Source organism: Pogoniulus pusillus, chromosome Z (assembly GCF_015220805.1).
Source record: "Pogoniulus pusillus isolate bPogPus1 chromosome Z, bPogPus1.pri, whole genome shotgun sequence".
In the NCBI taxonomy this organism is placed as follows: Eukaryota; Metazoa; Chordata; class Aves; order Piciformes; family Lybiidae; genus Pogoniulus; species Pogoniulus pusillus.
Genome location: NC_087309.1, coordinates 51,611,412 through 51,632,916, shown reverse-complemented (window position 1 = coordinate 51,632,916; position 21,505 = coordinate 51,611,412). Strand labels below are relative to the sequence as shown.

The window sequence follows — 21,505 nt, the reverse complement described above, 5'->3', positions numbered from 1 at the left end:
GGGGCACTTCAGGATATAGTTTAGTAGTCACAGTACTGGGATTACTGATGGACTTAATTTTGAGGGTCTTTCAATCTCAACAATTCTACAATTCTATCACCCTCACAGAGTGGCAGGACTTGTCATACTTAATCACTGCTGAGAGTTGCAGACAACAGGACACGATGCTGTGGAAGAACCACTTACAGCAGTTCCTGTGGCATGAAACAGGGAACCTGATATCTTTCTCTGTCCTACAGTGTTCCTTCTATACACAGAACATAAGTCTACCACTATCCTACCCATTGTGAGTGAAGAATGAAGGAATCACACTCAGTTCCAAATACCCAAAATTTCAGCTACTCTATCTGTAAAAGTAATCACAACCACATCATTAAGAAACACATGGAAAATAAGGCCACATGCCAAATTTGCTAAAAACAAAACAAACAACCCCACCCCCTACAAAAAAAATCAAAGATAAGTGTCCAGAGTCCATTAGTAGATGTAAGTTACACTTGTGGAAAGAGATAGATCTCCAGTTTTGGAAAACAACAAAATGCCATTCTCCACAGGTGCCAGTAATTGTAACAAAGGACAATGATGAGCAATAAAATTAGATACCAGGCAACTCACTCTCTCAAGACTTAGGTATTGCTAGGGCAAGCCACCAGCTCCAACTCACCTCTACCAAACAGGTTCCCAACACTGTTTTTAGCTTACTAGCCTCCTGTTAAGAGCAGTAAATATGCTATGCTACAATGCACCACTCAGATGTTTCAATACAATTAGACATACAGTGTTCTAAAGAGCAAAGTGAAAAAAAATATAACATTTAAATGCCTTACATACGAAGCTACTGTATGAGGCTCACTCTAGCTCTAGATACAATCTTCATAAAAAGTTGTCTCCCCTCCAGTACCTATTGCTCTATTCCCATTGACTTGAGACAGCCAACTCATTTTTTAAATGAAAACATGTAATGTCTCACAGAACAGCTATCTGCCACTACTTACCATTATCTTGAAGGATAATAATAATTGTTAATTGAATGTTGGAGCACTTTACCTGACAAAGCCCCTGCCTAGTCGGGACAGATGTTCTCACAATCTCATCAATTGACCACCACTGGTCAGCAAGATACAGGGCAGCAGCTTGAAAGAAACAAGTGGAGATAAAAAGTTAGTGATTCTTACCATTCCAAAAGAAACATTCACTAAATCGGGGGGGGGGGGGGGGGGGGGGGGGGGGGGGGGGAGATCAACTAGGAACAACACCCTGGTAAACAGATTAAGCATCTTCTAATTGGTACTATGTTAAGGCAGCTCATACTATGCTTGCACAATATGTGTTGTGCTATGCACCCCAACATATGAATCATAGAATCAACCAGGTTGGAAGAGACCTCCAAGATCATCCACTCCAACCTATCACCCAGCCCTACCCAGTCAACTAGACCATGGCACTATGCTCCCTGGTCCAAAACTTGTTTGAAAGCTGAGAATGGTAAAATCAAAGGTGAATTTTTGCATGGCATGACATATGGGAACTGTTTCTCAGACATACACACTACCCTTAAACACTGTGCTCAAGCATACTCTTCCATTAATAACTGGGCCTGCCAAAAGTAGTCTTATTCATACATGTATTTCAGTTTTGGGTTGCTAATGGATATTGAAACCATGCAAGTTCTAGGGAGTCAGAGACAAAATGTAAAAAGACTGCTGTCCATGTGACTAGCAATCAGGAAGCATTTGATCTATGGGCAGTTGTGGCAAACTTGGCATTAAATGGAAAGAGAAGGAAACAGAACTCAAAGGGAAGGAGAAAAGGAGCTAGGGAAAAAAATTAAAATCCTAAACTGTGATATGTCATCTTATTCAGAGCTATGTTAAAAATCTAAAGCTAATGACAAGCTTAGACTTGATGGTCCTTATTAGTAGTGACTGATCAGCATCTAAATGCATGGGCAAATTCATGGATTCTATAAATGCTCAATAATTCCTTCTGCAAAAGAGAATTAAGACATCAGGAGATATACATCACACTTGGATTCAGACAAGCATCATATTATTTTGCTAGATAGCTTCCAAGTTCAGTGGAACTGGTTCTTCTCTGATTAGCATGCAAAATTCTCTCTTGTTTATATAAATCTACAAGAAAAATAGTATGAAAAACAAACAGTGAACAAATGCAAAGTGGCAAAGTTAAGAGTTACACTAGCATGGAAAGAGCAAGGGCCTTTTTATACACACTTGCTACATTAAAAACAGCAACACAGAAATTAAAATCTTAAAATGGAACCTGTGAGGGGGTCCTGTGGTGTAAACAAAGCAAGAACTTTGTATGCCTTGTCTTCACCATAGAGAGGAACAAAGCTCACAGACGACAGTTTAATAGGAACCTGAAATAAGAATGTACAATACTTCAGTCTGGCTAAAACAACAATAGTTCAACATATTGACAATATTTAGCAGAGTAAACAAGAATAATGTTGAAAACAGAGTACTTAACCGTAAGAACAAGCATCAGACCTTCTGTTCCTAGAGACAGACTACATTACAAAGAGCCCTAGCAGGTTTAGCTTCAATAATTTCTACTCACTGTTGTAAGCTATTTGAATTTATGTGCACAACTGAAGTAAGTTGCGCAGAGAGGCAGCAGGACATTCACCTTAACTGTCCCAGCCACCAAAGCCAACAGGAGAACGAAGCAGAGTGTCAGGCACACCAAGTGTCACAGCAAAATCAGGGCTCACGTTAACAGACAGCAGTGTGCTGTGGTGGAAAGGCAGGATTCAAAAGGCTTTTCTTCCCTTGAATTGTGCACATTTTAGAAATGCCAAAGTTATCCACGGGGCTTCCCCTCCGGGCCAGTCAAATCAATCCACCTTTCCAGAGTTGACTACCTTTGCAGAAATGCATTTTGATATTTAAATTCACAACTTCAGTAATTAGTATATAAAAAACTAGATTTTAATGCCACAAACAAGTATGTTAACGCAAACAAGTATTTAGGCATACAAGTACCTGTCTAAACACCCAAAACTACCCAAGACTGCCTCTGCCAGAGAATCTTGAAGCAGTGGCTATTTATTCCCACAGAATCCTCTCCACTCGTTTACTTTTTATTAAAACTATACATCATGCTTTTTTAGGCATTAGTTCAAACAGAAATGTTCACCTACTCAGAACCAACACTGATCAACTTATCACACAAGGGTGAGTGTTTTAAATTGAATTCTCAACAACAGCAGTGAATTTTTGTTGGAAAGAGCACAACTAGGCAGGCACAGCCCAGGAGGTTCCTGCAGAACATTGATGGTGACTGACACAAGTGGTGGAAGAGCCAACAAGGCAGGATGTGCTGCTGGATCTAGTACTAGCAAACAAAGGTGCTCTGATTTGGGATGTGAAAGCTGGTGGCAGCCTTGGCTGCAGCGACTATCAGATGCTGAAGTTCAGGATCCTGCATGGAAGAAGCAGGGCAGTAACTTAGGTTAGAACCTTGGATTTCAGAGAGCTAACTTCAGCCTTTTCCAATACTTGTTTGGTAGAATCCCACTTCCCCCAAATTCAAGATGAGTGCATCCCATGAGTAAGAGATAAAGGAGGCAGGAAACCTGCATGGATGATCAAGGAGCTTCTGGGGAAAAACAAACAAACAAAACCAACTACACCAAAACTCGAATGGAAGAAGTTGACAGAATGTAGGAAAGGGGACTGGCCACTACAAAGGAATATAGAACACTTGTCACAGTACATATGGATGCAAGAGCAAAAGCCAAGGCCCTCTTGGAAGTAAATCCAGCAATGAGTGTCAAGGACAACAAGAACTTCAAGTGCATTAGAGGCAAAAGGAAGCCAGGGAAAACATGGGCACACTGCTGAATGAGCTGTGTACCCTGGTGACAGAATACAGAGAAGGCAGAGTTACTAAACACCACCCTTGTTTCAGTCTTTGCTGCTGTGGCCAGCAGTGAGGAATCCCAGTTCCTAAATGTAAGAGTTAAAGCCTGGAGGAAGGAAGACCTGCCCTTGGTTAAGGAGGGCAAGGCAAACTGGACTGTCACAAATCCACGGGCTGTGATGGGATACAGCCACAAGTGCTGACAGAGCTAGTCACAATTATTGCTTAGCCACTAACATTTTTGTAAAGTCATGAAGAACAGGAGAGGCATCTGAGGATTGGTAGGAAATGACTGTCACTTCAGTCTTCAAAAAGGACAAGGAGGACCAAGGAAACTACAGGACAATCAGCCTCACCTCTATCCCTGGAAAGGTGGTGGAACATCTCATTCTTGAGCTCATCTCTAAGCATGTGGGGGAAAAAAAGGTTATCAGAAGTATTAAATATGGATTCACAAGAGGGGGAATCATGTTTGACCAGTCTGATAGCCATCTATGATAATGAGTAGGCTCTGAGGGGAGTGCAGCAGATGTTGTCTGCTTTGAGTTGAGCAACATTTCCAGTGCTGTCCCATAACATCCTCATAAGTAACCTTATGAACAAGTAGACAGTGAGGTGGGATTGAGAACTGGCTCAGAATTGTGAACAGCACTGCAAGGTCTTGTTGGAGACCTGTAGCTAGCAATGTTCCCCACGGTTCAGTACTGGGTCCAGGCTCGTTCAACATTTTAATTAGCAGTGAAGCAACAGAGCATACACTCAGCAAGTTTGCTGATAATACAAAAGCAGGAGGAGTGGTTGATATGGCCATAAGACTGTGCTGCCATTCAGCAAAACACAGAGAAGCTGGAGAACTGGGTGGAGGTGAACCTAAGGAAATTCATCAAGGGTAAGTGTATGGTCCTACACTTGGGGAGGAATAACCCCCTGCAGCAGTAAGAGTTAGGAGTTGATCTGTCAGAAAATGGCTCTGAAGAGGACCTGGGAATCCTGGTGGACAACAAGTTCACCGTCAGCCAGCAGTGTGCCCTCATAATCAAGAGAGTCTCCTCTCCCCATCTTTTCTGCCCTAGTGAAGCTCCATTTGGAGTAATATGGCTGGTTCTGGACTCGTCAGCTCAAGAGACAAGGAACTACTGGAGAGAGTCCAGTGAGAACTACAAATGAGGGGATTGGAGCATCCCTTATGAGGAAAGGCTCAGAGATCTGGGCCTGGAGAAGATTGAAATGGAATCTTTTCAATGCTTATAAATATCTCAAGAATGGATGACAAGAGGATGGAGACAGACTCTTTTCAGTGGTATCTAGTAATAGGACATAGAACACACAGGAGTTTTCATCTGAACATGAAGTAAAACCTCCTTACTGTAAAGGTGACACAGCACTAGAACAAACTGCTCAGAAAGGTTGTGAAGTCTCTTCTGGAGACTTTTAAATACCTCCCTGGACATTCATTCATACCTGCTCTGGGTAAACCTCCTTTAGCAACAGGGTTAGGCTAGATTAATTTCCAGTCCTCCCCTTCAGCCCCTACCACACCAGTATTTCAGAAAAGAATCACTTCCAAAACTAGTCACACTTGGTCAAGAATTGAATCCAACAATGAAGTACACAGGACTAAGACACAAAAATAGCCAGTAAGCTTCAGTAAGTCATGAACCTCTTAGCTATGATTGATTTGTGACTGCTTGAGTTAGTCTTAGTAAAGACTCAATTAAACTCAATTTTATATATATAAAAAAAAGACAGACCTTCACACAAACAGATATTCAAGACACAAAAGCTTTGCTAAAATAATTATGCAATTCAGTACTTATGGAATGGATAGTGCAAATCTTGAATCTACAAGTATATCAAGAATAGTGGGATTAAAGGATTTTCTGTGTCTTACTCGAGTTTGGTCAGGCAGGAGAAAGAATTCAGGATTGTCTGGATTTCCACGCTCAAGTTCAGCCACACAGTTCCATCCTGAGGTCTCCACATCTTCATGAGTGCAGTCATTCAGTAGATCCACAGGGAATGGCATCCTCTTGAGAAATCAATAATGTTATTACTGTAGGTAGTTTGATAAACATGATGCAGTTTCACATATTCCTACTAATCATCTAACTAAGAGTGTTGGAACACCTACTCTCTGCTGCTCTCTAGAGTCCTCCATATCCAATCCAGAAAGAAATGCTCCAGACATTTCATTAGGATGGTGCCTATTAACACTCAAGTCTGTAAAACAATACACAAACCCAGTCTGTTCTGAGATGCAAAAAAAAGATGGGTTTTGCATATAGGTCCCCTAGATCCAAACATGGCATATTACCAACATGTAAGCTCCGAGCTTGCAGCATACATACAACAAACCACATGCTGTCTGGAAGTGACATGCTCACTTATTTCTCTCTCAGCTATGTCTAGGAATAAGCAGTAAGTGCCTAGTCAAGTTAAAAATAAGCAGCCCAAATGATAATGAGAAAAGAGTTTATTCTGGAGATTTTGAATCTGAACCTGTGATGAAACCAAACAGAACTTTTCTCAACATTTACTCTGCCTACCATCTGGCTGTTTCCAAGAGATTCAACTCCAAGCCACTTAAAGACACGAGCTCCTGGAATACACTAAAGTGATACTTCAAAAGAGGTGACAAGACAAACTAAAGCATGTAAGACTAACCACAGTAGCACTAGCACCTTGAAAGCTCTTACAGGTACAAATCTTCATTGTCAAAGTGGTATCAAATCAAGATGAACAAGAGCTCCTGGAATACACAGTATGCTCTTTACCTAAGTTCAATAAAACAAATTATGGACAGAAATAGACCTGTAAACTCCTTTAACTCAATCTCACCAGCATGAGCTACTATGAGTTCATGAGAACCTGGTCTGAAACAACACAGGGATCTCTTAATCTGTGTCACATCTCCCAGGAGCTCACCCTGCTCTAAAAAATCAAAGCTTTTCATAGAGGATTTACAATTCCTAGTGTTCACTATGGAGTGCTTTTAAAAAGATTTACATCCTAGTCTACCATGATTTCTTCACCTCTAAAGCTTTTCCTTTAATCCGTCATTCAGTGTGCTACTGACACACATTAAAAAAAGAACACAAAACTTGGTTTTGAATCATCCAGTAGCAAAGTCTGCACTTGAAAAGCTTTAACAGTAAGAATACACTACTATTTACTTGCCTAACTAGATGAGGGATTTTTTGATAAAGAATTTTATTTAGATGAGGCAATTTTTTTCTACAAAAGGGAGCTGAAAACCAAACTTGGGCACAACTTCATTGTCATTTACAACTGCTGAATGCAATTTAAAACTGTTGATGACAAGACAACACTGTTTTCCATGAATACTATTGTTTAGACATACACATACATTCCCCACAGCCATTTCCTTTCTATCCCAGCTCAGCTCTTCCCCTTAGCTGTTATTTGGATTGTCTCTTGCCTTCTCTTTCAGTCTCTCACATTCTTCATGATACTGCTCACTTCCCTTTTCAGAGGCTTAGCTGCATCTCTTAGTTCTCCACCTGTTTTTTCCCCACGTTTTGTGGGGCTGCCCTTGCTGAAAGGGCAGAAGCAGGCAAGAGAAACCTTACACCAGCCAAGAGAAGAGTTGCTGCCAGAGAAGCAATTCATCCAACATCGGTCTCCTCATCTCTAGCAGGTTACAGTTCACCCACCCATACCGCAGTTCTGAAATAGTCTGATGTTGTGAGACAAACATGATGAGACCTTCAGTGTGGGTACGTGTCACTGCTTCTACAAGAGACTTTAGCACACAGTTAGCTGCAACAGGCCAGGTAAATTCCATTTAAAGGAACACAGACACATGAAAGTTTGCAGAAAGAGGCAACCCCCTTCTACTACTGAAGAAATAGCTAACTCTGACAGTAAGGAGCAAATAGAGATGAGTTTTCATTATTACATGACAAACAAGACACAAGCTATAAATGAAAGCCTCTAGGTAACAATTCCTGACATTTTTAAAGACTAACAATGCAGGCCCAAAGTAGAAAACACGCAGTTAAGAATTCACTATCTGAGTTCCAACCACTACAAAAACAACCATATCTTTGCTTGTAAGATAGGAAGACCAAAACCTCTTTCTGCTCATTAACAAATTCATTGGACCATCCTGAAAATAATTTTAATAAATCCTTTGTTTAGTTGCTAGCACTTTCACTTAGCACACTTTCATTTTATCTACTTTAAACTTAGTCACTTTTGGCATCATTTACCAAGAATCTTACGCAGAAAAAACCCAACATACAGCAATCTTCAAGACTGCACCAAAGGAAAAGTATTTAGTATTCCTGCAAAATAACCACCTATCACTTGTACCAAGCAACAGATTAAACATGGGAAGCAACAAGCTCTGAAACACCTCTGATACAATTCGTCAGTGTTGATGAGATCAGAAATACTTCAAAACAAACCCACTAGACCCCTGAAGAAATCAGTAACTATACAGAAAGTTATCAAATTACATTAGAAACATTAAACAAGTGATGAAAGGAAAAAAGTCTCAATGCAAATCTACAGAAGAGGGAACTAGTTCAACAGTCCAAAATGCAAACATCTTCATTTTGAAAGGCAAAATAATCTACTAAAGACAAACAAAATGGCTTCCAATAGTAATAAATCTATATACTTCCCCTAACACAACCAGTTCCTCAGTATCTTTAAATTAAAAATACTGATGGCCCCACATCTAGCCAGCCTCGAGCAATGCAACAGCTTTCAGTTTTGGCAACAGTATCACACATTTCTTTCCACAGAAGTGGCAGGAACAGCACAGGTCTCTCTGCCACACAGTCTCTCATGCTCTTTTCTGTTGATCTAAGCCTCCATGCGCTGCATAACTGTAAAGCTGTCAGGTCAAATCCTTGTCATGCACTGCAGCACTGCTCTGCTCATGGAGTGCCACTCCACTTGGCTAGCAGTCTGGTTGACTCTAGCCTTAAGCAACCAAACTCACCACAACCACTTGTACAAAAGGCATACTAGAAGTGTGTGTTTGGAGGGCTGAATCAAGTCTTTTTTAATAAGCAGTTTAGGCTTTTCATGTTTCAAGTGAAAGGAAATAACTCTTACACTCTTTATAAGTATATAATTTCACATAACAGATTCAGCAATCATTGGTAATAAATCCACACTGCTTTAACATGCAATTGTATGATCTTCCCCTTTGCCAACATTATGCAAGCTACTATACAAGAAATGGCACGTTCTTTTTCAGGAACAGCTGCAGTACTAGAGGGTAACAGAAATCAATTCAAGGAACATCAGCAAAAAAACAACATTTAACAGGATGAGTGAACACATTCCTGTGCAACTGAGGCACTTCCTCATTGACAAACAAATCTTTATTACTTTAAGCACTAAGATTGAAAAATGTAGAATGAGTAGGTGATGTTGAAAATTAATTTAATTATAAATTATAGCAGTAGCTGCAACTCAGATGTGAATAAAGAAGAGATGCACAGAACATGCAGCTTCCAGCTCACAAACTTCATCAGGAATTGAGGTATCTGTTCCTCCCCTTGGAGATCCGCAATACCAAATGGCAATAGCAGAAAGATAAGCCAAAAGCTCTATTGTTTCTTACAACGTGTCAGAGGACTTAAATACAGCTTAAAACTGGTTTTCGATGACTTTATCTTAAGTGAACTTAAGCCTAAGTGGCTAGGCTGCCAGCCAAGGATTTAGAGGAATTGGGATGAATTTCCAGCTTGAGAATATACACATTACTCAATCTGCCTGAACTTCGCATCTACAAAACCCAAGTCATCATCCCAGTGAGACCCATATGAGGAATACTTCACCAAGATCATGAGATACCTACCTGCCAATCTTTGATATAATTCATATTCAAGTACTGGAAGTCAAAAAAATATTTACACAGCACAATTTAAATGCACAACATATTTTACTTAAAAATATCAATACACCAAGGACTTTTCAGCATAAAATAACTGGGATGAATAAACATGCCTGGTATAATATGTATGTGAAAAAATGAATCAACAGCTAGGCAGCCAGCTGAATAACCTTCCGATTTAAATTCTGATTCACAGCAAGTAATTTTAATTAGAGTTTGTAGTTTGTTTGTTTAGGCTTGCTTTGGTTGGTTTTTTTTAACCCTTAAAATCTGAAGTTTAAAAAACAAACACTGAGGTGCCCAAGCTGTAACCCAAAGAACTTTTCTGTTAAACCAGAGATAACCCAGACTGCAGAATGTGTCAGGTCCAGTCTTGTGATGAAGTACTGGCTTGCTTGGACAACAATTAAACTGCCGCAGTGTCTTACCTAAGCTTTAATCTATTTAAGCAAATGCTGAAGTACTACTAGAGCACAGAACTCCATGGAGTGCCATGAATTTCTTACAAATCCTCAGACACCTTGAACCTAGTTCTATCTTAAAAATATAGTACTACCATAATCTCAGATCAGCAAACAGTTACCCTTGAAATAGCAGCATGGAGAGGAGCGTATCACCATATATACACTAGCTGCTGATGTTCCAGAGAAAACCAAGCTAGTCCCAAGTCACAATCTGAAACCAGATCTGATGATGCACCAAAAGAGCAATAACCTTCTCAGTCTGGGCAGCAACACAATTTCCTTTTTGCTACATTAGTTTCTTGCCTTGTAACATCTCATTACTGGTTTGGTAAAAGCTGTGAAACTACCTATATTAGCAGAATAAACAAACAAATACATTTAAAAGTAGTATTTTCACTCCTCTAGCTTCACCTACAAATAAAGAAAGCAAATCTGGCATTTCTAATATTCTACTAAAACAAATTACATAAATATTTCTTTGCTTAAGCTGCCAGTTGTCACATATACAAAACATTTTGATTGCTTTTGTTTCTTCTTTATTCAACATAAAATACTTTAAATTTGGAGGGGTTGTTATGTGTTTTTTATATATATATGTTATGTTTTCTCTTGATTCCAAGAAACATCTGTTATCCAAATATATCCTGAACTATTTTAAAGAGCAATGGTTGATCATCTTTTCCCAATATATAAAGAGCCAATTTTAGACCTACAATAATGAATCATTTAATTATGTATAGAGTACACCTATCTAGTTTATTACTCTTGAAGTAGAGAAAACCTGTCCCATAATTATCAATTTAGGCCACTAGAGTAGCAAAGTTTTTGTGCCTTATAACCATTTATTTTAAAAATGCTCATTTTAATTTGTAATAGATGTCAACTGATGAAAGAGAAAGACAACTTAGGTAGTTTTTTAAGCACTGCAGTGTATCTTAGGATTTCTGCAAAACCACACAGGCTTGAAAAAGCAACAATAATACACTGTCTCATATACCACACTTAAAGACACAACTCAAACTTTGCTCATTCAAATAACTGTATACTTAGAAATACCTTTTTCTAGGGTTGTTTTAAAAAAAAAGTATGATTTCTATATTCTTAAGCAGCCTGCAAACGATTATCTGCATTATAGTATCAAATCATATAAATACTACTTACTGTAGTGTGTATTTTGTTTATGTTTTTTAGAGAACATAGAAGTGTTCATTCTCAATACAAATTCTCACCAACTCAGATAAATTTAGTTTAGAATATTAGTTTTGGTGTGGGTTTGTTTTTTTTTTTCCCTAAAAGGAAAGAGAAGTCTTTTTGTTTCTGGGGGGTGGGTGGTTGCAAGGATGGGCAGTGGGGTGTTTGTTTTGGGTGTTTATGGTTTGGGGTTTTGGTTGAGGTTCTTTTGTGGAGCCGATTTTAAAAAAAATCTAGCCCCCTGCCATACCCCTAAACACCCACCACAAACTTCCAAACAGCAAATAACATGCATACCATAAATACCACCAACACATACCAGACAAAATCACAAATAGAAAGTTCTTAAGGAACCACAGGACAGTGGTCTAGAAAGCACTGTCAACACCCACCAAGAGCTGAGGATTAATATGTCAACTGCATTAAATGTAATCTGCTTGAAGCAGCTTATGCAGCTCTGGTTTCCTATCAGAGACCCAAATCAAAACTGTTGATTTGAATACAAATAAACAAAAATAATCAGTCTTTCCCATTCATTAATTAACCACCACAGTTTAACTTTCCTGTGTAACACAGTTAAAAAATCTACATAAATGATCCGGTTCTGATAGAAAATAATTGCAGTGGAGATTAGCAAGAATTATGGTTAACATATCGCTGAAAAACAAGGAACAAAATAAGTACTCCACATTAAAGCAAAAGTGTTGGGTTTTTTTCAATTTAAAATAATGAGAGTTTGCAAAAAATATATTAATTTATTTTAATAAACACAGGCTTAAAAGTAGTATCCAAGTTCATTCTACAATTAATCTATCCAGGATGTAATAATAAAAACCCCACAAACATTTGTTAGTTCTAAAAGACTAAGCTAAACCAAAACCTACTAACACAACTCTAGATACTCTTGAAGTAAAAGCAGCAACATTGGAAAGTATTCATAATCAACTGCTGGTTAACACATGGACTCTGTTAACAATGACAAAATTATATGGGCTGTACTGAAAACAGTATAGAAAACTCATAGTTACAGAGATGACAGATTAGTATGAGGAATTACACAACTTCACACTCAAGCCTACCTCAGGTAGGTACAATTCTTAAGCATATTCCTGATTAAGCACCTGTGTAACACCACTGGCATTTTGCTCAAGTGATTAGAATTAGGTATTTGATTAGGCAGCCTAATCAAAGATTAAGTTCTTGGGTATACAAACTACTAACCTGTTTGCATTTTCCTATAGAGTCTCACATTTTAATAAGATTATCATCTGCTTTCTTGATGAGCACTTTCTTCAGTAAAGAATTTGGGGAAATTAATATGCACAAGTGTTTTCTAAAAAAAAAAAAAAAAAAAAAAAAAAAAGCCAGAAGCTTGTCAAATAAAAATGTATCTGACCTCAAAGTACCCAAAACTAATAAATAAATTAAAAAAAGCAGCTATCACGCTTTCCCTTTCAGCTTGTTGCCTTCAAGCAGAATGTACCTGCACACAAAATGGAAACCCATTCTAGTTGTATTTGAAAATAATTAACATCAAAATGAAAGAAAGAGGACTATGTGGGATTAATACTTCCTGGATCAGCCTCTGACACACCTGATCTCTCCTATGCTGAGTATTCACTCTTCTTTCTAATCTCGCACTTCCCTCCATCTCCTCTTTGCTATACAAGACAAACTTGCTTAGTATCTTAAAAAACAACAAACCCACACAGATACCCTTACTGACCCACCATCCCTCTCTGGTCACTGTTTTTTCTTCCTTCCATGCCTCAGCAGTTTAGAGCAGCCCTGAGTGCCACCCTTACCTCCCTCTGATTTTAGCCCTACATGTTTTATGCACAGCAGCATCCACTCTTGAAGATCTTAAAGACACTGCTACAGATCAGTACTTGTAGCCCACACAGCCTCTCTTCTCAAGTTGCTGACCAGGCACACATCCAGGCACAGTACGCTTGCATCTTCTTATCTTCCACAACTCTGAACCCCCTATGTTTGCCTTCTGCTTCTCCAAGTACTTCTTCAACAAGGCAGTAAGATACGCCTCCTCTGATTTTCTGCAGCTTTATTTGCCACTTGCTATAAGAACATCACTCACTCCTGCTCACCACCTGTTTCCTTCTATCTTGTTTAGGCATTCCTCTGGTTTGGAGGGCCACCCCATAAACACATCTAGTGATTTCAGAAATAGCAAAGAAAGCTCTTCTCTTGACCATACAAAAAGCCACTGAATCTGGTTAGCTAGCTGGTGGACTGTGAAGTCTAACACAACTAACCTAACACCACCACAGTGAGACTGCTGTTGCAGTAACATACACATTTGCATCCATTTTTAAAAAGTGCTTTGTTGTAATGTTCTCTCCCTTACCTCCACAAGTAAGGCAGACTTCAAAGCTGCCGAAATCGATCAGCCACTTGCAGACAAAGTAGCAGTCTAACGAATTATTGCCCATCAGCCAAACAACAACTCCTTAAGGCAGCTTAGTAAATATTCTATATGCAAATGTAGCCATGGCCATGATTCCTGAAGGTGAGGAGCAGGCCATTATGCCTTCAATCATCCCCTTCATATCCAGTTAAGTTACTGCAACAGTTGCCTGAGCTACAACTATGCCACACAAGTCCATGGATGTCAGGGCTTTCAGCAGAGATGAGTATATTCAAGACTTTAATATTAAAGCTCTTTTTGCCTTTTTTTAAGTTCTGTAAGTGTTCTTGATGATTTTGTTTCTAAAGCCCTTTGCAGCAGGAGATATCTAACCAGAAAGGAGCAACTGCCATGGTTTTGCGGGTAACTCAAATGAAAATACTGAAAGGGGAGTAAAAACCAACATGGGATCTTCCCAGGAGTAGGAGTAAATTACAGAAACGAAGCGGGGAAAGCAAGAGTGTAACAAGAGATTCCTTTCAGACAACCCTCAAACTATCTTGCAGACTAGCAAGCACAGAGAACTGGCAAGTCTGAGAATCTGACTATATGGACCTATAGCCCATTTACAGTAACTTGAAAATCAGAACCTGGAAGCCAACAGCACAGTAAGTACAACACATTTGGAGAAGTCAGACTTTATATCTTACCTTAGGAATCTGTTCCAGAAAGGGAATATGCAGTTATCTCCAAACACTATTACAATTATTCTAAGAAGATGACAGATGGGCAAAAATATGGTGTTTAATAGAAACAAATTCTGAATGTTACCTGGTCTGTGCTCAGTACTCTAAAGCAGCAAATTCTTTGAGCTGCACACAGCTGAAGGCTTGACAATGTAGAACAAAATGAACTACAGGCAATGCAGTTCAGTTTCTGGGCTTACCAAAACAAGATGGGATCAAAGAACATCAGAATTGCTACAGACACAAGTAACTAGAAAGATTGTTACCTTGCCTTTCTCAAGGGAATAATAAAGTGAATAACAACAATACCACAGAAATCAAGAGTCATATTCACAAAGAAGTAATTAAGGCTTTGAGACATCGTGCTTGGGTCTCAGGCATGATGAGAAAGGCATTACTGACAGGCTAAGCCCAGTCATTTTTCATGCTACTATGGCCAGGTGACAGACACCATCCTCACAGATACAGTGGTAGGCACAGACATTTTTGTATGCCCACAAGAAATAGCACCAGCTCTTATTCACCTTTACAAAGGCCACACAGATACCCCAGTTAGCTCACAGCTGGACTCAGCAGTAAACACATTTGGTTTTATCTTGTTTTCAGTAGGATGGGGAAAAAAAAGGAAAAGATAGGTATGAACTACAAGTCTAAAATTAGAAGTAAACACCAAAAATAAGTAGCAAGATCTAGTATTTCTTGTTTATGTAGAACTCCTGTTCCCAAAGCAAAATAAGATTAAAACAGAGAAAGAATACTTAGTTTCTCAGAGTCCTGAAGAATCTGTTAAGACGTCAACTACCTTATATCCCTCTTCAAGCTTTCCGACAGGATCACACTAATGAGCAACAGCTTAGTGCACACTATCTCCCCCATTACCTATTGCTTGTCTCTATTGTTCATACCTACTGCCACCAAAACCAGTATCCTGCAGCCTCTTTAGCAGATAGAGCACATTTCTGAGCAGCTCTATGTTTGCCTTCACTCACAGCAGTCTCATACTTCCAGGTGGCTCATTTGTTTCCCACAAATGGGCACAGCCACTGCTGGTTTAGTTCAATTTACCACAGCTGCAGTACAGAAAAGATTTATTAACAGCATTCATCAGCCATCAGCGAACACACTACCACACATCTCCCTGTCCTTACCTCCATCATTAACCATCCTGACATCTTTCCAGGAACTTAACACACTTTTGTGAATATACCTTATTTCCCTTGCTTAGCACTGTAATACATATGCATAACTTTCAAGTTCAAACTACAGTTCATAGTATCTAGGCTATTCTGTTAAAGATATACTCAAACTTTTTTCTTAATGCCTTAAAAGCTTTGATAACTGATCTCTTCTCTAGATATACAGACATTGATTGCTTGTTAGGGTTGAGTTTAGAACAAAGATAAGCAAGTTTATCATACCTCTGAACATACCACCATACTATACAAAACTCAACAGTATTGTCAGTGCTTTTTTTTCCTATTAACCCTAAACTAGTGCTCAGTTTTAAGTCTCAGATGCAGAAATCCAGTTGTTACCTCCTGCTTCAGAAAATTCAGTTTCACAGAAAAGGATGGCAACAAAGCTTCAGTGCTGCCATATTGAAAGAAATAACTTCAGCATTTTAAAATCCTTTTGTCTGTGCTGTACTCTAATATATTTACATTGTTAACATGCTCAACTACACCATTATCAAATAATTCAAATTCCCAAAACTCATGATTATTGTTGGCTAATTCCAAAACAGCTGTGAAATGCTATTCACTATTTCCATTTGCAGGATTTGCTACCTGCAAAAGAGCCAGATAAGATTTCCCTTCCAGCAATACATTTACTAAACTAAACACAATTCACAGCTGTATATCTGGTGTATCTGAACCATGAAATGACTTAGGATTAATCCAGCATTCAAAGTTCACTAATATGCAATGCTTGGGAAAGGCTGGTGCAGCAGCAAGTTCACCACTACCCCTATTCCCAAACTCCTGAACAAGATGTGTTCCACTAACACTGCCTCAGGGGCTGCTGACTAACACCACACCTTTATCAACTATTATTAGTCTTCAATGATCCACAGAATCAAAGAAACCTATGTAATCACAGTTTACATGTATTTTGAGGAACTCTTGAAGAAAATGAACTCAGTTCACCCTCCTCCACAAATTATTTCCAACCATAAACAGAAGAGACCCTTGCACTGCGAATATAGTGTTTCCTGTTCCACGGTAATAATAAAATCATAATTTATTACAAAACAAAGTATAGGACAAAAAAACCCAGGATCAATTCAAATTCACAAAGTCTGAAATTTAAAAAAACAAATCTAAAACGCTGTTTTCAATAGCTGTACCACATCCAGAAAAATGCGCCTTCCTAGATTTTCAGTTCAATAAATCATTTTTAGTACTTAGAGCTGTATCACTTAAAACACTAGCAGGTTTTCCTATTAACTTTGAAAACAAAGGTGTTAGTTCTGACAATTCTTACTAGTTTTAATGAGATTTTCAGCAACGATTTGGAAGCTCAGTGCTCTTTTGAGACAAAGTCCTCTTACATATTTTAGGGTAACATTTAAAAGCTTCTTTAAAATCCTGTGGGTCACTGGAGAACACTTAACTCTTTTTATAATGATAAAAATAAACACAGCAACACATCCCATTGTTCAAAAGAAAAAACACTCAGCAACAGTAGACAGAACTGCAAGAATGCTGAAGACCTATCAAGATCATGCATAGGCCATTTCAGTCACATTTAAAACAATGCAGAAGAGGAAACACATTAGAGCAATCTTTTCCACTCAGAATTGTTTAATCCATATTGTAACAGTTAAAATCAAAACGTTTGAGAGAATGGTTGGATTTTGCTTGACTTAATTTTTTTAAACCCATCTCTATTGTATAAAAAAGGTTTCTAAACAGTTTGTGGAATGATTACCCAAGAAGCATTCACTGACAAAAGTGCATCCAAAGAAGATCCTGCACCTCTGCTACAGCTGCCCCAAACTTTACACTCGCAGACCAAAGGGTGACTGCAGCTTTTGAGAATGTATAGTGGATACAATTTGATTACTATGTTCCAGCCTTATAAGCCTGGAGGAGGGTATTTTATTTGTGAGGAAATATGAAAAATGTTCACAAAAGCCCTGTTTTTTTATTCCTAAAATGAAACGACCTTAAGATGCATACTAATTTACAACTAATTTCTCAGGGTAAAGCTTCTTTATAAAGGAGGTTGTTACAAAACACTCCAAAAAGACTTGGTACTGTGTTTGATGATGCATTGTTGGAAAGAGTATATTGAAGGAGCACTGTAGAATCCAATTTAATTACTCCTCTTCCACAATAGTAAAGATAAAGCACTCTAAGACATTTGCCTCCATACAGAGCAGATGCTAAGGAAGATCACGCTGGGGGAAGGGGAATGGGGATGCAACTTAAAATACCCATCTGCTATAATCCGAATCATCATTCATAAAGCAACGTCAAAACTGAGATTATCATTTAAGTTAAATACCCAAATTTAAGCATTTATAGTATAAACCACTCTCCACTCTAATGTTTTCCCCTCTATAAAACAGGTGCTAAAATGTTTTCTTACTAGCCACCACTAAGATACAAAGCAAGGAGTTCTCCAGTATCTAAATCAAGTGGAGGTAATTAAACAAGAAAAGGTGTCAGTGTGGTTGTGGCAAGCTCCTATAAGATTTTGAAGAAGTGAGACCACAACCACTCTGCCCTGAAAGCAATCTTTCATCAGGTCCTTCAGAGAGGTAGAATTAGGTTATACTATACTGATCACTGTTACAATACACATTACCATGAAACTAGTGATTTATATACCAGACTAGGACCAAAGGTATGGCCCAACAGACAAAAAAATAAATCAGTATCAGCATTTACATACAAGGACAGAAAAGTCTTCTCTCTCCTGCACACATACACATAACATACATCCATCTGCCTGCCCACTCCCCCCCAAAAAATAGCTGGACAGCATCTTCACACCACAAGCTAGTTCTTCAAATTTTTCGTTGTTAAAACAGGGAACTGAAATAGCTTAGAACAGCCTAAACATCAGTCTTGAACGGCTTTCTGTAAAGAAGACACCCATACCCATGTAAAATGAGTGTGCTAGTATATATTGTTTTCCATTGACGATAGTAAAAACCATTTGCTCTAGCTCCCAGAGTAACCCAGTTTCTCAGGCTGGATTTAACACTCCATTAGAAGGATAGCAATGCTACGTCAACAGATTTCTCTAGGCAAGATGCCTCTTGTTTTAAAGAGAGACGAATTATCCCCAGCTCACTGAAATGAAAGAAACTTCACACATCACACACAGGAAAACAGAAGAGCATGTGTGTGACTAAGTATATCCACATATACATGCACACAGAGAGCCATCTTTTGTTGGAGGCATTTATTGTAGCGTTGTAATTTTTCTTTTCACGTGTACGTGCAAAAATATGTATCTACATAATAGATCTTGTGTGGCTATAATACATAAATGGGAAAGCTACAATAGATGTGTGTTTCCCCGACATGTCTGCAAACATGGAGTGGCCTGGGCCGAAACTCACGCAGAACTTGGCATCACGCAAGCCCTGGCCAGCGCCCCGCGAAGGTTCAGGCAAGGGGAGGGGTGGCGAACCCTGACGAAGGGAGGTTAAGGCAGACCAACCCCGCCGCGGGAGAGCAGAGCCGGGCCAGCCCCACCGCCTGACACAGCCGCCTCCGCGCCCCCCTCGCGGCCTCAGCGCAGCCATGCCATCGGCAACAACGGCGGGGGCCGGGCGCTGCCCTGGGAGAGGGAGCGCGGCAGCCGGGATGCCCGCGGACACCTGGCACCGGAGCCTGCCGCAGGCGCGAACGCGGGGCCGCGGCTGCTTCGGCCCGCCCGCCTCCCAGTGAACAGCACGCCCCACGCCCACCGGCGTGACAAGCCGGGGCTAGCTGAGACAGTCTCCCTGTCCTCGGCCTCTGCAGGCGGCCGCCGAGCCCTCCCTCCCACCCACCCGGCCAGGCCCGGCTAGGCTGCTCGGAGAAGGAGGTTATCCCCCATTACCGACCGCAACTCACCTCAGCTGGCCAAGCAGCTGCAGCAGCTTCACACTGATAAACGGAGGCGACAGCGGTCACTACTCACAGGGTCCAAAGCACTGCTTCTCCACCCCCCGGCTTCGCCCAGTGCTCATGCCCGGTGCCTATTATATCCACCGGCGGCATCCCCGCCCCTTGCCGCTGACGCATTCCAGATGCTACGCCTCGAAGCGCCGCCGTTCGTTCCGCGCCGCTCGACATGGCGGCTTCCGCGGTCTGAGGTCTATCGCCCCCCGCCACAGCGGCCAGGGTAGTGCCTGCGCCGTCGCTCACCACGGAGCCAGCTCCGTTTCACGGCGGGCTCCGGTGGCGGGGCCGGCGCGCGCCATCGCTCCCCGCCGCGGGCGTGGCCGTACCTGCCCCGCGGCCCTGCCTCGGAGGTCGATGATGATGATGAAGCGCGCAGGGAGTGAGGAGCAAGGTCGCGCGTGGGTTTCTGCTGCCGGGCAGCTCACCGTGACGCCGGGAGTGAAGCACCTCCACAAGAAAGGGTTGCTTCCCAGTTTCCAAGAGCCACTCACCCACACCGTGCACCAACCCGAGGCCTCACCGCTGCGCTTGTTCAGCGGAGCGGGGGGCTGACTGGACGGCATCCCTGGCAGGAGCGTGTTCTCCTGCAGAAAATGGCCAGTGCTGTTCCCCAGCACTGAGCACAACTGCCTGTGGCACCTGAACATCCACAAAAAGACCTGCATACGACGGAAAGAGGACAGAGTTCGTCCTTGACTGAGACTGTGCATACGATGCTCTATAGCATACGGTCATGTACGCAAACATGCAGCAGCACCCTGCTCACAGCTGTGATTGTATCATTGGCACAGAGGAGAGCGGGCATGAAATGGGGTCACTGGACAGCATAGGGGTCAGGAATGCTGCCTGCCAAAGGCATGTTTGTCTGTCTTGGGGCTAGAGGAGTAAGGGTTCATTGCATGAGTAATGATAATGCATGTGTCAAAAATAATGTGGTTTTGCTGAAACTATCATAAGAAGGCTATTGGGAGACAGCATAAAGATAAATTTTAAATTCTGTGATTTAAAATCAATTTTTTACCAAGCCTTGACAAAGGTCTATTGTCTGTGGACAAAGAAAGTGATACATGATACAATATTTTATTTGTAGTGGTTTGGCTGTTATCTGCCCCCCACACACACACTTTAGAAATCCCCAGCTAGACTCAGCTGGACTCTGGGAACATAAATGAAGCTATTTATTTACAGCAGCACAATATAGAAGCAGCTATTTACAGTATATACAGTTATAGACAGATATATACAAAGTAAAAAAATACAGAAGCACAACTCCCCTCCCAGAAACCTGAGTCCCCAGGAGGGGCTCTCAACCACCCCTGCACCTTCCCCCTGCCCCTCTCAACCTTACCCCAGTCCTTAAGGAAGAATAGAGGTTCAGCCAAGAGGTTAAGAAGCAAGGTTAGTGGCAGTGAGCTTAGGGAGATGCAGCTGAGTCTGAAGCCAGCCAGAAAGTGAAGAAAAAATGGCAAGAGTGTTATCTAATGTTTTCCTTCTTGTTCCCATACCTCTTAGCGAGACTGTGAGGGGAGTAGACATAACCATTGTTTTCTTTTTCACAGCCAATTACCTACTCTTTCTCACCAAAACATTCTAGCCTGCTTCAAACTAGCACAACCCCTTTGGTCATAATAAAACACATTTAATCCATCAAAAAGCCTTGTGAGATTAATGATCAGCTCATCCAACTCTAAGTACTAGGGCCAAGGTTTATGCTACCTTATTTTGCTCTCCCAGCTAGAGTAATATGGCTTATAGCACAGAGTCACAGACTAACACAACTACGGAGATTGGGAGGGACCACTGGAGATCGTCTAATCCACTCCAGTGCCAGCACAGTTTCACCTAGATCA

General features: G+C 40.6%; 1 protein-coding gene across 1 annotated transcript in view; it reads right to left on the bottom strand.

The window, feature by feature from the left end:
- The window catches only part of FAM169A (family with sequence similarity 169 member A), a 38,690-nt gene extending 18,902 nt beyond the window's left edge, over positions 1 to 19,788 (bottom strand). Inside the window, exons 1-4 of the mRNA XM_064176721.1 lie at positions 19,605 to 19,788; positions 5,780 to 5,917; positions 2,284 to 2,383; positions 1,048 to 1,133 (exon numbers count right to left, since the gene is read on the bottom strand). Coding sequence (XP_064032791.1) covers positions 1,048 to 1,133; positions 2,284 to 2,383; positions 5,780 to 5,914 — 321 coding nt within the window. The 5' untranslated portion in view covers positions 5,915 to 5,917; positions 19,605 to 19,788. The remainder of the gene's footprint in view (positions 1 to 1,047; positions 1,134 to 2,283; positions 2,384 to 5,779; positions 5,918 to 19,604) is intronic.
- Between the last annotated feature and the right edge of the window lie 1,717 nt (positions 19,789 to 21,505).